The sequence below is a fragment of the Pseudorca crassidens genome, chromosome 7, assembly GCF_039906515.1.
Source record: "Pseudorca crassidens isolate mPseCra1 chromosome 7, mPseCra1.hap1, whole genome shotgun sequence".
NCBI lineage: Eukaryota > Metazoa > Chordata > Mammalia > Artiodactyla > Delphinidae > Pseudorca > Pseudorca crassidens.
In genome coordinates, this window is record NC_090302.1 from 36676683 (window position 1) to 36699452 (window position 22770).

At 40.2% G+C, this 22770-nt stretch overlaps 1 protein-coding gene across 2 annotated transcripts in view; it reads right to left on the reverse strand.

The window, feature by feature from the left end:
* Positions 1 to 13015, reverse strand: part of RECK (reversion inducing cysteine rich protein with kazal motifs) — a 71811-nt gene extending 58796 nt beyond the window's left edge. For both annotated transcript variants that reach the window (XM_067743958.1, XM_067743957.1), the window contains exons 1-4: positions 12854 to 13015; positions 3101 to 3159; positions 1860 to 1934; positions 903 to 939 (exon numbers count right to left, since the gene is read on the reverse strand). In XM_067743958.1, the coding sequence (XP_067600059.1) occupies positions 903 to 939; positions 1860 to 1934; positions 3101 to 3159; positions 12854 to 12953 (271 nt within the window). In that variant the 5' untranslated portion in view covers positions 12954 to 13015. The remainder of the gene's footprint in view (positions 1 to 902; positions 940 to 1859; positions 1935 to 3100; positions 3160 to 12853) is intronic.
* Positions 13016 to 22770: the final 9755 nt, after the last annotated feature.

Consider the following 22770-nt stretch of genomic DNA (forward strand, 5'->3'; position numbering starts at 1 on the left):
CATGAATACCAGGCTAGGGAGTTTGACCTTTATTCCGATGGAAGTGGATATCCCCGGAGGGATTTTTTTTGAAGGGGGTGGGGAGGACAGCTATGGTGTATTGAAACACCAGTTACAAGGTTATTGCAATAATCTACCCCAAAGGTGTAATCATAAAGGCTTGAACTAGGAATAGTGAGGATAGATGCAAGATTTTACAAGAAGAGAGTCAATGAGCTAAAAAGAAAAAGCTATCAGAGATAATGACTTGAGGGCTTCCAGTCTAGAGTGTCATTCACAAGAGAAAGCAGTTATAAGATGAGTTTGGTTTTGAATTGGCACTTCAGATGCCACCTGGATGCATAGATCCAGGTAAAGACGTGTAGAGGTCATGAACAATGACTTGGATTTGAAAGTTATCTTCCCAGAGCTGATTAGATAACAGTTCTGGGAAGGAATGTGGTTACCAGGGTGAATGTGGAGAGAGAAGGGAAGAGGACCACACACAGAAACAACTGTGGTAGTTATGGGGGGGACAGTGTGTGGGGGAGGTGGGGATAAGAGAGGGCAAAGTCACAAGGCCAAGGTGAGGTCACAAGGAGGGAGTGGTCAATCATATCAAGTGTCACAGGGAAGTCAAAGAGAATAAGTACTGAGAAAAAGCCATAAGATCTAGGAACCAAGAGATCCTGTTGATCTTTCAAAGACCAGTTTCAATAGAATGGTAGAAGTGGAGACAAGAGTACCATTAAGGACTGAGTGAATGAGAATTAATTATACATTTGAAAATTTGGGTGCCTACAGGAAGGAGAGGATAGAAATTCAAGGGTAAACATTAGGTTTCAGGACTATGACACAGATTTTACAATCACAAAATAAGTTTCAAAAAATAAAGCGCTAAATGTTGCAGTTCTATTGCTTACCTGGCAAAGATGAATTCATACAACTCCAAATTTCAACCTAAAATTGTAATCACCAAAAGACTTTTATGTAGATAACCAGTTCCTAAATATGAAAATTTCTACAGAAATTATGTATAGCTAATTTGATTATGTTTGTGTCTACACAATCAATGATCTAGAACTATATGAGTATCAACCAGCTTTTCAGGGAAGAAAAAACAGAACTGAGATGTAAAAATGCTGCTTGCTGCTTTCCCATCTTTCCATCTGAGAGTACTAAGGACAAATATGGTTACTCAGGATGCTTACTAGGATAACTGTTTCCAAGCACAGAGATAAAAGTGCCTGTTGAGTGACTAAAGGAAAATATGTCAGTCAGAACTGTTTGATCATCAACCTTCCCCCCCATTTAACCCAAGCTACCTTATCTAAGGAGGCTCCCTCATGCCAGCTCAGACTTTCTTAGCCTGGCTCAGGAGTATCCCAAACGCTGAGGATGGCCCATGCATTAGAGGCATTTTAAGTTACATGCATGCAATACATTCAGACAGGCATGCAATGTATCTATAATATACCAGAAAATGGGAAGACAGAAGTAATGAGAAGTCACACATTTTCCCTTACCCCAAATCCAACTTTTTAAAAATCAAAATATATGTAAGACTTAGTTATTATGGTTTTCATAAAATTGTCAAAATATGATAATAAGTAAAATTCCCAATTCCAGATAAACTATTATAATGAAATTTAAAGACTGGAATATGTCATATACCTACATCATAGGTATAAAATAAACAATGAAAAACAATATTCTATCTAGCAATTTGTGTGAAGATCTTTTTAAAGTACCTAGTTAAATCTAACATTTTACTTTGACCACAAACCCCAATCACACTGAAAGATTTGCTAAATCTAAAGTAACTCATTAGAGTGCTTCATTAGACAAAAGCTTCCATAGTTCAGTTAAATAAGACCTACCATTGTTTCAGGGCAATAATCTGGGGCTCGCTGCAACAGATGTTTTAGTCGGGATTCACTTTTTGAGGAGAATATCTATTTGACAAAAAAAAAAAAAAAGTTTTGTGGCATTTTTTCAATAAGAAAATAGAGGAGGTAAACTTATCCTCTAGATTTATGAATTGTCTAGAATATTTTCCAATTTCCCTTTATAAACGGAAAACCTTTGGAAAGATCTAAATTAAGGTGAGGTAATATTTCTTGAAAGGTTGGTTAGCTTGGCAAATAATCAACAAAGTCTAAATACGGCAAGTCTAATGATCAAAAATGGAGAAAACCAGCTGTTAACCTGTTAGGGTACAGGGGAGAAAAAAAAAAAACAGAAAAGAAAAAACAATAAATCTATTCTAAACTGTCCTATAAACTGCTTTTAGTCAACTGACCACAATGAAAAATAGACTATGCCATACCCTTTATATTGGTGAAGAACAACTTTGTGAATAGCACTGTAGCAAAAACTTCTCCACAGAATTCCATAAAATAGAGACAAAGCCATCTTTTAAATAAAGCTGCTGAGGGGTTGACAAGTTCACTCATCAGGCTAGTTGGCTCACTTCCAACTACAACTTTAATTAATGCAATTGTAATTTGATGTCTCTGTAAATTTAAATCATTACATATATTATTACCTGCAAATAGTCAAGATTGTAAAGTCTATGAATGCTAACGACAATGAAAAAGGATTTATCTCCAGTTAGTTTTTCTTTCTCTCTTTTTTTATTTTTGCGATACACGGGCCTCTCACTGTTGTGGCCTCTCCCGTTGCGGAGCACAGGCTCCGGACGTGCAGGCTCAGCAGCCATGGCTCACAGGCCCAGCCGCTCCACGGCATGTGGGATCTTCCCGGACCGGGGCACGAACCTGTGTCCCCTGCATCGGCAGGTGGACTCTCAACCACTGCGCCACCAGGGAAGCCCAGCCTTTGTTTTTATAACACTGATACCTCTGAAGGGTACAGGCAGTTGTTTTGAGGAATATCCCTCAATCTGGGTTTGCCCTATTGTTTCCTCATGATTCTGGTTATGTATTTTGGGCAAGAATCCTACTTAAGATACTGTGCTCCATCATGTCAGCAGACACACGTTAATTTGTTCCATTATTGGTGATGTGAACTCTGAACACTTGTTTTAAGTGCTGCCCAGCAGATTTCTCCAAAACAATTATACTAAATAATATCTTCTACAATTATTATGTAAGCTTACCTGCTCACATACATCGCGGCACATTTGGTTATCCTTTGAATGATTACAACACAGCGCACCTAGGGAGAAAAAATAAACACCTGATGTTGCCTACTGTTAAATAAACATGATGATTAAGCTAAGCCAGATGGTTACACAAACCATTTATTCAACAATTATTACTATTACTATCCATTTTAACTCAACAAACCTTTGCTGAGTACCTATTTCAAGTCAAGGACGGTGCTGTGTTGGAGAATGTGGTTTTTGCCTTCAAGAAGCTTACAACCTAATAGGGGAGACTGTCATTTAGTAATAGCAGTTACTAGGTACTGTGTACTTTCTACATGCCAGAATTTTACTGCTTCCTTTATGTATTATCTCATTCAACCCTCATTATTACCCTATGGGCTATATTCTATTATTATACCTATAATGTAAGGTTAAATGATAAAAAGATAGTGAATTTTGTTTTGGACATGTTACATGTAAGCCTCCATTATCTCAGGGAAGTAGAGATTAGGTCTGAAAACAAAAAGGATTGAGATGGTGTTGGGCTTGAGGTGAGGTTGTAGAGGTCTGGAACAGCCATCGTAGAGAATAAAGAAGGCAACTATAAATGCTTCTCAAACTTCTGTTCTATGAAACACTGTTTCATGAATTGTTAATATCTATCCCTCAAGAGAAAATGTTTCATGTTCAAATAAATTGGGAAACAAAGGATTAAAAAATTAAAGAGAATTCTTTTCTGTAGGATTTTATGTAGGCTTTAATATGTTAATATGCATCATTAATCTCCTAAAAAGGGATCTAAGTAGACAGATTTCTCAAAGCACAGAATACTTTTTTTCATGCCACGTATTAACATTTCAGAATGCCAATTAGAGAAATATCAGAGAAAAGGAAACATTTGCCAAGCAGCATTATGGGCCCAGAGAAATTAACAAATTGGTGATAGAGATAATCAGCAGGGGCATGTTACTATTCTAGAGTGATGCTGACTGGAAAAAAAAGATACTACATTGATCAGTGACTGTTTAGACTGCTAAGTCAAAAGAGACAAGGACATAAAAATATTATATTTCAGGCAGCTAGATCAATACAATGGTTTTATATATATATATGCAACATAATCTCTTTAAATGAAATCTATATAATTTCAGTATACGTGAAAGCAGAGCTTTTTTGATCGAAGGTAGGATTAGTATTGGGGAGAAATGAATGAATAAAAAAGGTCCTCTTTAGCTCTTACCAACTCCTTTAAGTTCAAAACCAATCACTGTTAATCCATAAAACAATGACAGGGTATATGATATTACTGTGATATATAGTGATATTATAGTGACATTATATCACTATATTTAGTTTCATAAAAGACTACTGTGGGGCTGGCTTTCTAATACTATGTGGGAAAAGCTGTCTTAAAGTTCTAAACATTTGACTTTAAAATTCTGAAAAACATATAGAAATTCCATTAAGTTTCAGAAATTTTAAAAATTCCTTGTTTATAGGCTGTAGTTGCTTTCTTAGAAGCTACTAACTCGAGGGAGGGCGCAATCACTCATGAGACTTTCTCACAACACCCCTTCTCCCCTGCCATGCCACACCATGCCGACCCCCTCTTCTAAGATTCTGTTATGTCCCCAGCCTCATTAGAATGGAGAAGACAGGCAGGAAAAAAAGCGGGGGGAGTCTCCTGTGTGATACTGATGTGCTCTTTTGAAGTGCTCAAGTTGTTGCCACTTTCTACTATCCTCCAACAACAAAGGTCACACGAGGGCAGAAAATCCAGCTGATCAAGAGCAAAGATAGCTCAGGATAACATATGGTCCCAATAAGCACAGGCTTAGCAAAAAGTAAACAGTCAGGCAGACAAGAGTCTGACTTGGGCCTAAGGATTTTTGGAAAAAAGTTTCTTGGAGCAAAGGTCTATTTAGAACAGAAACATAAAACATGTCATAATTAAAACTCCAATAACAATGAAAGGTTTTATTAAAAATATAAAGGCCTGTTTTTTTCCTATTTAATGGTGAAGGTCAAATTTATAGTGGAGTGACCACCAAAGTTAAAATTTTAAAATAATTCATTTTTTCATTAAGAAACCCCAAAATTTGGAAAATAAGAAGAAAAATGACCTAATATTCCCACTGTCCTGCCAGAACGTGTGTTGACATTTTGACATATTTCCTTCTAGTCTTTCCACAAGTCTTCTGAAATTTCTGACAAAATGGGATTAAAGAGAGCAGCCTGAAGTCTTCTGGTAATAATGCCCTTTCCCCTCCCAACCAAGCATTCCTCTGTAATAGTGCATTTCCTCCCTTGAGAGGACTGCCACCCTCCTAGAACAGGCTAGGGGACCTACACTCCATCACATTTTCCACACTTTATTTTTAACCTTAGTCATCGTTACATTTTTCTTTCTTTGAAACAACAAAAACTTACTAGAATCTTAAACACTGCATATTTTTTAAGAAATAAATATCTACAAATAGATATCAAGTCATATGCCTTCATTAAGAATGAGGGCAGAGGATTCAAACGCAATTAATGTGGCAATTAAAGGTCTCTGTCTTTTTTAGAGCTTTTAAAATGGATTAATTGGGTCACTGAACTATTAGAGTGCAAAAAAACTCTCCAAAGCCTAATGGTTTATACAAGAGAAGACATTGTGAATTCTAGAAATGTTTTGTTTTTATACTTTAATTCTAACCTAATTTCTAGCTCTTCAAGAATAGTTTAAAACTCTGGTTATTTTCATAAAATGGAACTGAGCAGATAAAGGTAAATTAGTTCAAAATAACACTTGATATTGACAGGATGAAAATAAATAGCACAGGTGTTATCCTTATTAGAGACATAAGGAAGAGCGTCATATTTTGCATTCTTATTCCAAAAGTCTGTAATTATAAAATTAATAAAAACCAAAAACTGATTACTAAAGGCCATGTATATTGGGTTTAAGAAGGTATTAATGTAACCTAGAAATATGCGAGTAGAATCATCCAATAATTAGAAACATCAAGGTTTGTCTGCTGGTTTGGACCACATGTCTACTAAAGATAGGCAAGTAAGCAGGAAGCACATGCTCCAGCCACAAGGGAAAAATGCAACTTCTAAGACCAACCAGCATTTAAAAAAAACAAATACACACCCTAATCTAAAGCTAAAATATTCACAGAATTATAGGATTTTTGAAGTTAAAAGAGATTTTGCCACAGAAGCCTCCCAAAAGCTGTAATTCAATTTGGTTAATGAAAAGCCAGTCTTGTTTTCTTTTCTAAAGAAAATAAAGATTCCTTCTAATTAATGTATTCCTAGAGAATTACTAGAACAGAATATATATATCCTGCACTATTGAAGGGGAAAAAACTAAATCCAAGTTGATAGCGGAAAACAGTCATTTCAAATAAAAAAGACAGTCATTTCAAATAAAAAAGATACATTAATTTTAAAAATCTCATCTTACTTTTAATCAAATGTTTTTTTCTATAATGGCCTGGAAATTGACAATCACTTTAAAAACATTTAAATGACAACTGCAACTTTAACTTATAAATGCATTCTTACAATTGTCACATTTATCCCTTCAATGATATATATGTTTGTGTATATACATAAAATATATCATCAGCCAAGGAAGAGCCAAACAATAAAATGATTATTTATATACCCACCACCTGGATTCAACACTGCTAACATCTTGTCATACCACTTTATTTATCTAGACAGATGGATATCCTTCTCCATTGCTTGCCTCATACTGCACTGCTACAACAGCCAATTATGCTCATTCTCTTCTATTATCAATGAGTGCCAGATTAATTTTTTAAATAGACCTTTCATGATGTCACTCTTCTAATCTAAGGGCCTACAGTGGCTTCCTGCTATTCTAGTTCTAAATTTTCCAAGTCATCTTCTTACCTCCCCTTCCCTGATCTTCTATTACTTTTTAACAAGGAAAGCCTACATTTACCTTGAACACAGCCTTCTGCCTGAAGTGCTTAGTGCCCTCTTTCCTGCTGACATAAATCCTAAACATCTTTCAAGGCTGAAATCTCATCTCAACTCTTAGTAAGCCTTTCTTCTCCAACAACTCCAGGCTATGTTGGTTTTTTGGTTATTTAATGTCTTACGATTCCAGTCAGAACTGGAAGCTTTAACACTTAACTCTAATAATTTCATGTGTGTACTAATGGTATCTCCAGATTGAACAGAAACTTCTTGTACCCATTTAGCACAGTGCTCAGCTTGAATATTTGTATTTATTCATTGGTTAATAATAATTTCCTATTTATACAATGCCTTTTTAATCAGAAAATAAAGTACAAAAAGTTTATTTCTCCCACTACACCACTGCCATACCATATTTCACACGGTGACCAAGCCATGATTTAGCAAACATCATATGAGTTTTTGACCCAGGTCAGAAGATAAGCTGGACCCAATCATATGCACAGGCACAGAGGTATACAGCCAGTTGGTGGTGGGCTCTGCAACTATAAGGTCAAGATGAGCTGGGGCTGAGGAAGTTTTATGGTGTGCAGAAACCATGAGTAAAATGAGGAAGCTGGTTGGTGGAGAGTGTGAAATGCAAGAGATGTACAGACAGACTCTATGAGAGGTAGAGAGAGACTGTCTCTAAAAGTAGTCTTGGTTGCTGGCAGCTTTCCAGTTCCCACAGCAGTTCCTGAGGTTGTGCTGTGCTCAATTTCCTATGCTTGGATTTCCATGTGTTCCCTGTTAGATGCTATATAACTAGCTCCCTAATCCTGAGCAACCTTGGTTTCTGTTCTTTTGGGGGTCAGAAGAGCCTTAACACATTATCATTCATAATTATGAAACAACTAAAGCAAATGACTCCTCAGATCCTCCCTGCAGATGCTAATACCCAGTACTCTCAGATAATTCCCTTCCCCATTCTATGCCATAGGACACCCACCTGTAAAACAAGGGATCTGAAAATATTAATGTCTGGCTCCCAATGGTATAGTCCATGGTCAAAATGTTTCTCTTAATACTTTTCTTGAAGTCTTCTTCATGTAATCTATGTGCTCTACGGCACCCGTTACTTGACTAAATCACATTTTTCCTCAAATACATTCAGATTTAGAATATAAATGGATATGTACTAATATAACCACATAAATATTAGCAGTGTAGATATTATACACTTTTTGGTGATATTTAATGTCTGATGTTCTCACTAAACCTTAAACCCCACGAAAGCAGAGACCATGTCTGTTTTTGCTTACCACATTATATACCTAGTGCCTATCAGTGTCTGGCACTATTAACCCCTTAACAAATATCTGCTGAATGGAATACTTACAGGCATGAAATTAAGTTTAGAAAGCAATGGACCAAGGGGAGTTATTCCTTATATCCATCTTAAACACATACAAAAACGCAAATTTTGATTCTCTTCCTGACTCACCTGCCAACCCTCCAACTTGGTCCTACCCATCTTCTCAACCTCAGTAAATAGCATTACTTTTCACTAAGTTGCTCAAGGTAAAAATCTATAAATAATCTTTACTGCCTCCTTCCCTCACTTCCACATCCAATCCAACAGCAATATATCTTGACTCTCTCCTCTTCTATCTCCACCACCACTCTACGGTAAGACGTTATCTCCTGCTTCGACTACTAAATGGGCTTCTAGTAGCTCTGCTTTTACTCCTACCCTATTACGATCACTTTTTTTCATTCAGCAGCCCGCGTGATCTAAAATAGAAATCAAAGCACTTATCTCTTACTTAAAAGTCCATTGGTTTTTATTTGCATATAGAATAAAATCCACAGTCCTTACGTGGCTTTTTGCAAGGCCCAGCACCATCTAGCCCTGGTTTACTCTCCTGCTCACTATGTTGCAACCATACTGACCTACTGTTCTTTCTTGCCTTAGGGCCTATGTACTTCCTGGTCTCCACCCGGGCCTTTTCTAAGGACAGCACCTTCGGTCTTCAGATTTCAGTTCAGAACCTTAACTTCTCAAAGAAGCCATTCTTGTCATCACTATGTTAAGAACCACTCCCCTCTACGCCAGGGGTCCCCAACCCCTGGCCATGGACTGGTGGCCCATGGTCTGTTAGTAACGGCCCTGTTAGGAACTGGGCCGCACAGCAGGAGGTGAGTGGCGCGTGAGCGAGTGAAGCTTCAGCTGCTGCTCCCCCACTGCTAGCATTACCGACTCAACCATCCCCCTCCCCCCGCCCCCCACCCCGTGGAAAAACTGTCTTCCACGAAACCGGTCCCTGGTGCCAAAACGGTTGGGGACTGTTGCTCTACGCTACCATCTATGTATTTCCTTCACAGCATATTTAACCCTACCAGAAATCATTTTATTTAACTGTTTATTGCCTGTCTCCCCTCTGCTAGAGTAAGCCCCTTGAGAGCAGCAACCCTGCACGTAGAACAGTGCCTGGCATATAGTAAGCATGCAAATATTTTTTGAATAAACAAACCCCTGTAGTATCTGTTTTGCTCTTTTAAAAAAACACATTTATAATAAATAAAAACCACCTCCTTGATATTGTCCCACTTTCTTCCAGAAGTGACATATGGTGAAAAGCATGGTTAATGAAAGACTGTTTAAATCTATGGATATAAGATAGAAACTTTTAGTAGCACACCAGAATAAACTGTCATATCTGGTCTATCACCAACTCTAGCTCTTTGTACAGTGTGGGCCAAGATAGTTCTTAGGGAAGAGAATCTGCTTCTTATTACATTCCTCCAGATAGGCGGTTGCTTTTTCTAACTTAAAATTCATTACATTCTTTTTCAGGATTCTAGGCTGACTATTACATAATTTCTTAAATGTCAACTTATTGAAACCTAGCCCTTAATGTTACATCTTTCTCTCTTTTGTACTATTAGAAAATATCTTAAATGGAAACAGAGCTAATATCAGGTGCCACGACACACAGATCCTGAGACTGCAGCATAGGGTTCCATCTCATCCTCCAAAGGGAACACTAGAGGTGCTGGGGAGGAGAACTGGGGGTGTTGAGGAGACCAGAAAGTACACAGGATAGGAAGTGTGGCATTACTCCAATGAGGAGGGTGTGGCCAAACTTCACAGGAGAAAATAATAATTGAGCAAGTCAAATGATTCCTTCCCTCACCCCCTCTCCCCCAACAGGAACAAAAATCTCCAAGTCAGAACGGATGAGACTTGTGTAACGCTTTATACCAGAGGAGACAGGAGTACCCAACTTTGGATGGGGTAAGGAGATGGGAAAGAAGACTGTCTGAGCAGGAATGTAAGTCAGGCCTTCAATGAAATACAATTTAATATTGTGTTCTTAATTTTTGTTTAGGATTGAAGAACATTTTCCACAGTTTATACAAATCCACAGTGGAAGCCTTTGTCCATTGTATTACTCAATGCCCTTTATGTAAGGAACCAGGCAATATATGCCTAAGAATTTAGTACAAGGGACAAATCTCACTTTTACATCAAACTTGGAATTTTTCTTCTTACCAAACAATGCAAACTCTATATTGTCATGGACTTTTTGAATTGGTAGGTCCTTTAGAAATCATCTAGCCCAGAATTTTCTAAAGTGTGCATTAGGTGTTATGAAGAAAAAAAGAGTTCTTTAAGCAAACAAGTTTCTTTCTTTCTTTGCATAATAATTTTATTGAGATATAAATCATGTTAAATTAATAAAACAAGGAGGCCATCAGACTGAGGCAGCTTCAATGCCTCAGTAGCCTACCTAAGCAAGCCAAAACCTAAGCCTATAGTGCCCCAAGGTTAAGAAATCAGAACCCTAAGGACAATCAATTGCAAACAGCCACCTGGACTTTCTCAAATAAGGCACCTGCTCAAGCTATAACCAATCGAATATTTCCTTGCTTTGTTTCCACCTCTTTCATAAAAGTCCTTCCCCTAGCTCCTGTTACTTCCCATTTGGCACTGCCCAATTCAAATCAATTTTTGCTCAAACTCTTAACATTTTAATATGCCTCAGTTTATCTTTTAACAATCATATACCACAAAATTCATCCTTTTGAAGTGCACAATTCAGTTGTTTTTAGTACATTTACAGAATTGTGCTCACCACTTTCCAATTCTGAACATTTTCATCACCCTAAAAGAAACCCCATACCCATCAGCAGTCAGTTCCCCATTTCTCTATTCTCCCAGCAACAAGTTTCTTTACTACAGGAATACTTGCGAATTATTATGAATCTAACATGTTTGCGAATTTATAAGAGAGGGGTACAGTGTACAGTGTTTCCCAACCTTAAGAGCTAACATTTCAGTGCTTACTATATGCTATTCTCAATGCTATACATGTATTACCTCAATTCTCGCAATAAAATCTATGAGAATTTCTGTATACAATAAATGTGGATACTAAAGCACAAAGAGACTAAAGTTAACTAATTTGTTCAAATATTCTTAACTATATTCTACCCTGCTATCTCCCACAGAATTGACTAGTTGTAGAATAAGAATGGACGACTAATTTTCTAATGAACCATAACTTTGAAAGTGCTTTAGTTCAATTTCTTTAACTTAATGAGAAAAATGGGACCCAGAAAGGTAAGCTGATTTAGCCACGAATACACAGCATTCTCTCTCTCTCCTTTGATTTGTCTAATTGACAGCTTGTTAGAATCCAATTATAATTAACTATCTAACCCCAGGTTCCTGACAATCCTCTCCTTTCTTCAAATACTCTTGACTTAAAAAAAACAAGAAAAACCTTTAACATTGTAAGCTACCTTATAACCTTGAGACTGATTTTGCTCTTTCTAGGTGTGTCTCCCTGTAAGCAATGCACTTCACCACCACTTTTGCATGTATAAATCCCAGCCATCTTTTAATATCTAGTGCAGTTGGGGCGTCACTCAATTTTCTTCCTGCCCTAGGTGGACATCATCCATCATCTCTCTCCCTCTGTGCACTCACAGCCCTTCATCTCCTCTGGACCCTTCTGCCTTGAATTCGAGTTGCTCGTGTCTTGTTGCACCCCACCTCCTAGCCAGAGCTGCTGGAAAGCAGGAGATGGCAACAACTCCTAAAAGCCCAGCACATGAGAGACACTCAATAAGCACTGAACAGCTTGCTATCCACTAGTGGTCTAATTCCTCTAGAGCAAGAACTAAACTTTCCTCAAGCCAGTAAGCCCCCAAAGAGTCAGTTTACTGGATTTTAATCTGTCTGCTGCCAGAGCCCAACGCTGTCTTGGACACACAGCATACCCACAGCGAACGGCAGCAGAATCGGATTTAGTAGGCTTGGATCTATTCTCTTCTGAGACTTCAGAAGTCAGGCAGGCTGCAGGGCCCATCAATGCTCGCTGCCCGAGGTCGGCCTTTCTGAACCGCGGGTCAAGGAACAAGCAACAATAACTGGCCAGGGCGGGGGTAAGGCGGCGGCACCTCATAAATCCTATCCGACCCTCGCGACGATCCTGGGCAAAGGCATTCACTCTCTTCGTACAGTGACCCGAGCCGGGTGAGGGGATAAGGGCTGAGCTGGGGGCCTCTGCTCGATGGGTGACAGAATAAGGCCTCGAACCCGGGTCACCGCTCCCAGTTCAGCAGATCGGGGAGGGGAGAGCGAGCGTGGAGAAGGGTCCTGCTCGTCCCGCCTCAGCTCCTCCTGCAGCCTGCTGGGACCTCCGGACCCCGGGTCACCGGACTTGGGCCGGGTCTGGGGGTCGCCGGCACCCCCGCCCCCTGCCCCGCGCCATCTTGGAGCGCTGAGGCGGCCGCTCCGAACCGCCCCGAACCGCTGCTCCAGCAGTTACTCACCCGCACTGCCTGGGTCCAGGCCCCCTGCCACCTCCGCGACCCCTGCCACGGCCAGGAGAAGCAGTAGCGCGCCACGCGGGGAGGCCCGGACGGTCGCCATGTCCGGGCCGGGGGGTCCGGAGCCGCGGGATGCTCGGACCCAGCCTGCCCGCCGCCGGAGCTCGCGGAGGCCCCGCCCCGGCGGCCTGGGCCCTTGGTGATTGGCTGCGGCGTGCTGAAGCCCCGCCCCTCGGCCGCACAGACTTTCCAAAACCTGCTGGGGGCGGGAACCTGCCCGAGACCCGGGCTCTTTGTTAAGGCCCAGCTGTGTGTCGGCTTCTGCCGCGGAGTACCGCAGCCAGCGTTCTCTAAGAGGGGAGTCGGAGGATGTAAGAGCTGGAACCGCCCTTGGAACGCCTGGTCCTCCCGAGGTTTGCAGATGTGGTCACTGAGGCTCAGAGAAGAGACCATCTGCTCCAGGTCACACTGCAAGTTCGCCTGAGAACTGGGGCATAAGCCAAGGCTGAACCAAAAGGACTTGTCCCTTTCACGTACCTTCAATGGTCTTAAAATCCTTTCTGCCAGACGCTGCCTCACACCCAAAGAAGGCGTGCCACCCGGGACAACTCCCGAAATTGGAGGGAATCTGCCGCGGACACGGTCCCCTGACAAGGGCCCGAGGCCCGAATTCGCCACCAAAGCTCTTTGGCACGTGTAGCCTCAATGTGTCTTTGATGTTCTAGGTACCTATTCCTATCAGGAAAATGTGGGGAGAGAAATGCTTGTGTATCTAAATATGTAGAGCCTTGAATGTCAGGTTGGGTTTCGACTTTTAAAAGACAATTTGGAGGTGGGTCCCCACTCCATCCCTTACCCCCACAGCTCCTGTGGGGTATGTTTGAGAGGATTCACTTGCTATCAAATCGTTTTCCACCCTGGTCCCTCTCTCCCTCCTCCTCTCCCTCTCTTTTCCGTTTGTGAATTATGTTAATACCTTTTTCCATTCCCCTTCCTTTTAAAAAAAAACATAACCACAGTTACATTTTAAAATACCTAATGTTAAATATCCAGTAAGTTTACATTTTCGTTATTGTCTCATAATTTCCTTTTACAGTTTTTCAAGTTCCAACCAATGTCCATATACTGAAATTGGTTTGTATGTCTTTTAGGTATCTATTCCCTCTCTTTTAGGTTTACAAAAGGAAAACATGAATAAGTTACAATAATCTTTCTAAAACATTTGCTGTGGCAACAATTCTCTTGCTCCTCTGAGAGGCCGCCTCTTTACTTACAAGATAGAATGATGTACAGTTATTCGACGTGGTGTCAGAGGTTCTCAGCATTTAGACCCAGTCACCTTTACCACTTCATCCCACCTTACTCCCCACTCCTCCCCAGGAGAGAAGAGTCAAAAATCCTAGAGTTGCACTAATATGGTAGCCACTAGCCACATGTGGCTGTTGAGTACTTAAGATGTGGCAAGTCCAAGTTGACATGTGCTGGAACCAGATTTGGAAGACTTAGTATGAAAACAATAATGTAAAATGTTACTAACATTAATTTCACCTTTTTTTTTAACTTGTTTTTGTTTTACATAGGCTTTATTTTTTAGAGCAGATTTAGGTTCACAGAAAAACTAAGCAGAAGGTACAGAGATTTCCCATACACCCCCTTTCTCAGCATAACAACATATGCACAGACTCCTCCACTATCAACATCCCACACCACAGTGGTACGTTTGTTGCAACTGATCAACCTGCATTGACACATCATTATCACCCAAGGTCCATAATTTACCTTAGGGTTCATTCTTGGTGTTAACACATTCTGTGGGTTTGGACAAACGTATAACAACATGTATCCACCATTATTCTTTTTACTTTTTTAATGTGCCTTTTAGAAAACTTACAATTACATATGTGGTTCACTCTGGCGTTTACATAGTTCTGTTGTACAGTGCTGGTGTAATTATCTTTCATTCTAAACAAAGGTTAATGCTTAGAGGTCATCTTTAAAATGGAACTTTAAAAAAATGTTACTGGCCAATGATTTTGTCCTGAGCTCAAGAACATCTTTCAGTATTTTAGATAAATAAACCCCATCAAATCTTTTGATTCATCTTTGTGTAGTATAATTTCCCCATCATTTTACTTTTAATTTGTTTTATATTTAAAGTAAGTTTCCTGTAGAAATCATATAGTTGGTTGCTTTTTTTCTTTTTAATTTAATCTGACAATTTGTCTTTTAATTGGAATTTTTAGATCCTTTTGATTTAATACAACTATTGATATGGGTGAGTTAAATCTATCTTGCAATTTGTTTTCTATTTTCTCCATTTGTTCCTTTTTTCCACTTTTCCTACCTTCTTTTAGAATAATAAAGTGTTTGGAGTGTTGTTTTTATGATTTCATTTTATCTCTATTGGCTTATCAGCTCTACTTCTTTGCTTTATTTTTCAGTAGGTGCGCTGGGGTTTATAGTATACAGTTTAACTTATTACACTCCACCTTCAAATAATAATCACTGGGCTTCCCTGGTGGCGCAGTGGTTGGGAGTCCGCCTGCCGATGCAGGAGACGCGGGTTCGTGCCCCGGTCTGGGAAGATCCCACATGCCACAGAGCGGCTAGGCCTGTGAGCCATGGCCGGTGAGCCTGCGCGTCCGGAGCCTGTGCTCCGCAACGGGAGAGGCCACAACGGTGAGAGGCTCACGTACCGGAAAAAAAAAAATAATAATAAATAATAATAATAATAATAATAATACTTCATGTCAAATGTAAGAACGTGACACCAGTATACTTCCATTTTCCCCTCCCATCTTTTGTGCTAATGTTATCATACATTTTGCTTCCACACAGTTATTATTTTGCTTTAAGTAGTCAATTATTTAAATAAGAGATTATAAAATGAGAAACAATGTGTTTTAAATTTATTTATTTATTGGTTGTGTTGGGTCTTTGTTGCTGCGCGTGAGCTCTCTCTAGTTGTGGCGAGTGGGGGCTACTCTTCGTTGTGGTGCATGGGCTTCTCATTGCAGTGGCTTCTCTTGTTGCGGAGCACAGGCTCTAGGCACGCGGGTTTCAGTAGTTGCAGCACGTGGGCTCAGTAGTTGTGACTCTTGGGCTTAGTTGCTCCCACAGCATGTGGGATCTTCCCAGACCAGGGCTCAAACCCATGTCCCCTGCATTGGCAGGTGGATTCTTAACCACTGCACCACCAGGGAAGTCCCAACAATGTGTTTTATATTTACCCACATGTTAAGCATTTCTAATGCTCTTCATTCCTTTATGTAGCTCAAAATTTCTCTCTAGTATCTAGAGGAAGAGAAACATTTTTATTAAGAACATGGCAAGTTTTGCTGATTTTAATTAACTAGGACCCCATACATTGGTTTTGGGAATTTATGCATAGTAAATTCCTGAAGTTAATCTTTAATGGAAATAATTTTTCTGGGTTTATTTAGCCTAAACACATTTTCTTATCACAAATTGACCTATCTTGATAAGGGATACGTCCATTTTGAATTCTTTAAGACTTTATAAAGTCATATATATATATATATACACACACACGTATATATGTATACACACACATATATATGTATACACACATATATGTATACACACACGTATATATGTATACACATACATATATGTAAACACACACATATATATATGGTGCCAATTTTTTGAAATATTAATATATTTTAAGTATATTCCCAGTAATTTCTTTACTAAAACTAGACATGAGAGCAAGGCATTCATTTCCTCAGGGATGATTATTAGAGTAGAGAAGTAGACAAAGATAATTCCTAGCTTTTTGGTTTTAAAAACAAGACATCTGAAATTCCCAGAGACAGTGGTTTTAAGAGTAAAAGCTTTTGAGGTATCAGAACCTAGCCCAAAAGGCTGAGGGTGTAAAATATTTTTCTGAACAATGGACTTGTGAGAATACCGTGGTCAGTCAATACAATCCCTCCACCCCCATCATTCCCCAACAACTTGACTCCCTCTGATGGAGGAGGAGAGCCACTGGAGAAGGGAGGCTACTGTGGGCTGGGACACAGAACCCCAGAAAGGCTTGAGAATGTGAGATAAGAGGGGATCTGAGCCTTGTTTCCCATGGAGCTCAGGGAAGTGACACACCTCATAAAGTTCCACTGCGCTGAGCATGATGGGAGTGTAGAGGAGAAATGGCTGCAGGTATGTACTGTTCCTCGCTCCCCACCTAAATAAAGTGACACAGAAGAGGAGCTGAATGTATTCTATGCCCTTTGAGAGGGGCAAGGCAGGAGCTGAGAGCCTGAAGACGCCTCAAGATCAGAATGAGGAGGCTGTAGCCGGTATTTGCATGGTCTATACACTGGACACCAGGTGAGAATGCAGGTGTCAACAGGGATTGATGATGACAACTGAGGACCAGATGTCCTGCCTTCTTCCTCAGTCCCAATTGGTGGGTTTGATTCTGTATTTTCCTCTCAAAACTCGGGAGGGGGTTGGGGAGAGGCCTTGACTAAGCTGAGATCCTACTGAATTGACTGAGATTAAGTTTTAGTCATTCAGCAGGAAGGGGACTCGCAGAGACAAGTAGCTGTCCATCAAAGATTTGTGCAGCCCTTCTAGAAATTGTTGCTTGGAAGCAACTGCCCAGCCAGAGCAAACATTTTCTAAGTGCCATCGTGTTCTCTGTTGATTTACTAACTGTGAATATGGCCTTGGAAAACAAAGGATCCCATGACCTGGAGCAGAATCGGTGTATCTGAAAGCCCTGTTGACCCCTATATTGAGATCTCACAGGAGGGAGAGAAGCCCTAATGCCAAGGCATCCAACACCAACACGTTATACAATTTAGCATTGTGACCTTAGTCTGTGATACTGGTACAATATCCTGCCAGCCTCCAGTGAGCCCTCTGAAGATATGAGCTTGTGAGTATGAAATTGTCCCCATTCTCTACTTTTCTTGCCTGCTTATTTCATTAATTTTCAAACTTAAAAAATATTATTTTTATTTTTTAGCAGTGGAATCCTTTTTCCAACAAAATCTTAGAGTCCTGCCATACAAAATAGAAAAAAGCTGTGTTTTAGTGCTACATTTATTTTCTAAGTTCAAATTTATAATAATTAATAATAATTAACTGGTTCCAAGATAATAAATGAGAATTCAAAGATAATAAATGAGACTTTGATGAACACAAAAACTTGAAATCTGGAATTATGTATGATAATTGCAGTCACAGTTTGGGCTTCCATTTCTGTATTTTGTTTTGGTTGCCTGCTGTAAGAGAAAATCCTGATTGATACAGATGAGTAGTTTGCAAAGGGTCATGGTTTTTGAACTAGCCCACCTTGCAATCTCAGACTACTCTTTGTTCAAATTAAGATGGTACCTTGAAAATGAAGTACTGAGAGATTTTAATTTCAATATTGACTAATGAACACTCATGTCCATACCAAAACCTGCACACGGATATTTATAACAGCTTTGTTCATAACTGCCAAAACTTGGAAGCAACCAAGATGTCCTTTAATAGGTAAGTGGTTAAATAAACTGTGGTACATCCATACAATGGAAAATTATTCAGCAATAAAAAGAAATGAGCTATTAAGCTACAAAAAGACATGGAGGAAACTTAAAAGCATGTTACTAAGTGAAAGAAGCCAATCTGAAAAGGCTACATACTAAATGATTCCAACTCTGTGACATTCTGGAAAAGGCAAAATTATGGAGACAGTAAAAAGATTAGGGGTTGCCAGGGGTTAGAGGGGGAGGGAGGGATGAAGAGGCAGAACACAGAGGATTTTCAGAGCAGTTAAAGCATTCTGTACAAAACTATAATGCTGGGTACATGTCATTACATTTGTCCAAATCCACAGAATGTACACTGGAGTGAACTCTAAACTATGAACTCTGGGTGATGATGTGTCAATGTAGATTCACTGATTGTAACAAAGATACCTTTCTGCTGCTGGATGTTGACAGTCGGAGAGGTTGTGTGTGTGTGGGGACTGGGTATATGGGAACTCTCTGTACTTCCTGATCAGTTTTGCTGTGAACCTAAAACTGCTCTAAAAAACAAACTGTATTGATTTTTTAAATGCCCGTTAGACATTAAAAATAAGAAAAAATATTGATTTACTAATAAGTTTGGATAACTGCTCAAATTCCTTATCATAAATGTAGTCAGAAGTAACACCCCAAATGTATGGTTAATCCCAATACTATTTATAATGTGACATTATTACTGTGTGACCAGTTACATGTTCCCTTGTTATTGTGCAATTGGCTATGACACCATGATGAGAACATGTACCAAGCAGATGATTCTGAGCCTTGCCCAACACTTAATTGGGAACAGTGCACATCTGTACTCCCTGGTACAATTATAAATGAGCAGTTGAGCATAGGCTTGGATTAGGGAAAAGATCAGTGCAGAATTACACTTTTTCTAATTGACACATTTAAAGAAGATAAAATAAATATGAAGAGATGGCAGGAAAAGATTTATTCTGAGGTCTATGCAAAGGAGTCAACTCAACAATACACATGCTATTGTGGTAGTGGCCTCTTGTGTGCCAAAACTCAAAACGTAAGTTTGCATGTGTCCATGGTCTTACTACATATTAAAAGTCATTTAGAATATATATACATATATATAAAAGAAACTCAAATCAAATACTTGCAGAACCCAACAAACCTCCATGTGGGAGAAGTTTGATTCTTGTTTGATCAGACCATATTATTCAAGAGTTTTGTGCGATGTATGTTCGAATATGTCTCTTTTAATTCTGATAACCCCCTTTCTCTTCCAGAATAGTGAATCATGCCCTCTTCCCCAGCTGGAATAAATATGTCATGCTGTTCTCTTTTTGTTTTGTGTAATCATGATGGTGTCTTATGTTTAATTCTAATCCATCCTAAGTTTATGGTAGCGTGTGGTGTGATGCATGGATCAAAGGCAAACCTTCATTCAATTGAATGTTGCTGCTGTCCCACTATTTATTAAAAAGTGCTTCCTTCTTCATGCTATTAATTTTGACCTGACATATGTATTAGATTCTTATAGTTGGAATTAATTTTCTGGTATCTCTGATAACCACTGATTTTACAAAACTTTTAAAAATAGCCACTTTTAAAAACATTCAGTAATTGTTACTTTGTAATAAGTTCAAATCTGGCAGGAAGACTCTAACATCATTATTTTCAAAATTATTTTTGGCTGCATTGGGTCTTCGTTGCTGCACGCGGTCTTTCTAGTTGCGGTGAGCAGGGGCTACTCTCCGTTGCGGTGCACAGGCTTCTCATTGCGGTGGCTTCTCTTGTTGTGGAGCACAGGCTCTAGGCACGCGGGCTTCAGTAGTTGTGGCTCGCAGGCTCTAGAGTGCAGGCTCAGTAGTTGTGGCGCACGGGCTTAGTTGCTCCACGGCATGTGGGATCTTCCCAGACCAGGGCTCGAACCCGAGTCCCCTGCATTGGCAGGCAGGTTCTTAACCACTGCACCACCAGGGAAGTCCCGTTCAATTATTCTTCACTAGCAATTTATGTAGTTGAGTACAGTCTTCTGGGGAATTTATTTATTGTTTGTTTGTTTGTTTATTTTGGCTGTGCCGGGTCTTTCAGCATGTGTGATCATCGTTGCGGCACTTGGGATCTTTAGTTGCAGCATGTGGACTTTTTAGTTGTGGCATGCATGCAGGACCTAGTTCCCCTAACCAAACCCAGGCCCCCTGCGTTGCAGCACGGAGTCTTACCCACTGGACCACCAAGGAAGTCCTGGCTTCTGGGGAATTTAAAACACTAAATAACTTTGTTTCTAAGCCCAGGTTTCCTATTGGCCTTACCGCAGACACAGTGAAATTTGAATCGTTGTGGTGGGGGGTAGAGACCAGGAATATGCATATGAAAGAAGTTCTATTTGTTACAAGTTGAGAGCTTCCCCCTTAGAAATTAAGGCCATTGTTTTGTATTTATACTCTCAAGCCCCTGGTCAGTCACTCCGCCTTCCTTTATACTCCAACAACATGCATCATTTTTTCCTTGACACAGTCTGTCATGTCTGGAATTATGTTTTTTCCCAATTATTCGGTACTCGTTACTACTGCAAATAGGAAATTATTTCTGTTTTGTTCTATACTGATGGTATGTAGGAACACAATTGATTTTTGAGAAGTTATTTCTGTCTCCTTAACTTTTCTGAACTCATATTACTGATAATATTTTTCTGGTTAATTTTTAGAAATACAATTTTGTTTTCCACAAAATTTTACATCCGTTTCTTTCTCTGTTATATTTATGCCTCTAATTTTGCACTTAACACTGTTGTATCTATTTGCACTTGCACTTGACTGCACTTTGAGAGCTATTTGAAGTGGGAACGGCTGGTTTCTGGTCTAGCATGGAAGAAGCTTGGAAGACACCACTCTGTACTAACAAGTGAAAAGCCGAACAAACTGATAAACCAAAAATTCTTCTTAGACCTGTAAGAGAAGAGAGGTCACAGGGCAAACTGCTGCCCCCAGAGTGGAGAGAGCAGCCTCGGTTGCCGATGCTGGAGGACCTGGCACACGCCGGAGTTGCTTCCCTGCCTCTCCCTTCAGACCCTTGGCCCTAGTCGCACATCTTGCAGAGCCTGCTACTCAAAGTGTGGTCCGAAGGGCAGCAGCATAGATGGCATCACCTGGGAACTTGTCAGAGACGCAGAATCTCCAACCTCACCTCAAACTCAATGAATCCGAATTGGCATTTTCACAACATTCCCAGGTGAATCAGGAGCACGTTAAAGTTCCAGAAGCACTGATCTCAGGAGTTTGCAGAAATGTCCACCAGATGGCGGGTTTGCAGCAGGCACAGGTATCCAGAGCCACAATCAGCCCACCCAAGTCTCCTTCAAATAGTGCCCTAAGTGGCCTTAGAAATTTGGAGCCATTGCTCATGATCTGTGAAGGATGGGGAGAGAACCCAGAGGAGATCCCTAATCAATGAGCGGCAGTTTGTGGGGTGTGAGCCATGAACTACTCCTCTCTGGGCTTTCCCCAAGGTGTTTTTACACTCATTGTCTAGTGAGAGGGATGGGCCATAAGCTCTTACTTTACAGACAAAGGAATTAAGGTCCAGAGAGGGAAAGAAACTTAGCCAAGCGCTCAGCAGTGGCAAATGGTGTTGGAGGTGGAATTGGAAGGCAGGTTTCTGGCTGCCTGGCCTGGGCTGAGAGCACCTCTAGATGGACAGGGCAGGATGGTTCAGCCCCAGTCTATGCTGACCTGGCTGATCCTTCCTTGTCCTCTCCCACCCAGTTGCTCTTTGAACAGCTCTCTTGTTTTCTCTGGGAGTGATAGAAGCAGCTGTTGTAATAATACAATAATTTGGAATGTTAATGGGCTTTTCCCAATACTGAGGGTTCTGGACTTAACCCCCAGGGGAACAAAGCATCAGACTTAATTGGGAACAAACAGGACAAGCCATGGTCCCCAGACGGTTGCCCTGGGAATCTTGATGGTCCCTGAGTCTATGGCCAGGACCAGCTATGAGCCACTGACTCTTAAATGAACTTTCATCCCAACCCATTTAGTTTTGTTTTTTTAGTTATAAGAACAAAGTGTCAGCTTCTGGTTGCAGAGGATCTTAGATTTCATTGGCATAAAGTAGCTATGATGTGATGTCACCGTGGTTATGCACAAAGCCAACAACTAGCCAGCATTTCTAGAAATGCAAAGCTCTTTCCTTCTAGATTCTTAGATAGAAGATTCCATTGCCTATGTAACAAGGGGAGGAGGGCCAGTTTACTTCTTAGTCTTACTCACATGGTCCACAACATGAATCTTGGGAGACTCCCTTCTCTACACTGGGTTCCCACTTCCCCAGGAGGACTGAGGAGTTTAGAGATCATGTGTTCTGGCAGCGTGGAATTCCATGACAGTCACTCAGATAGGTGTTTCTTTCTTT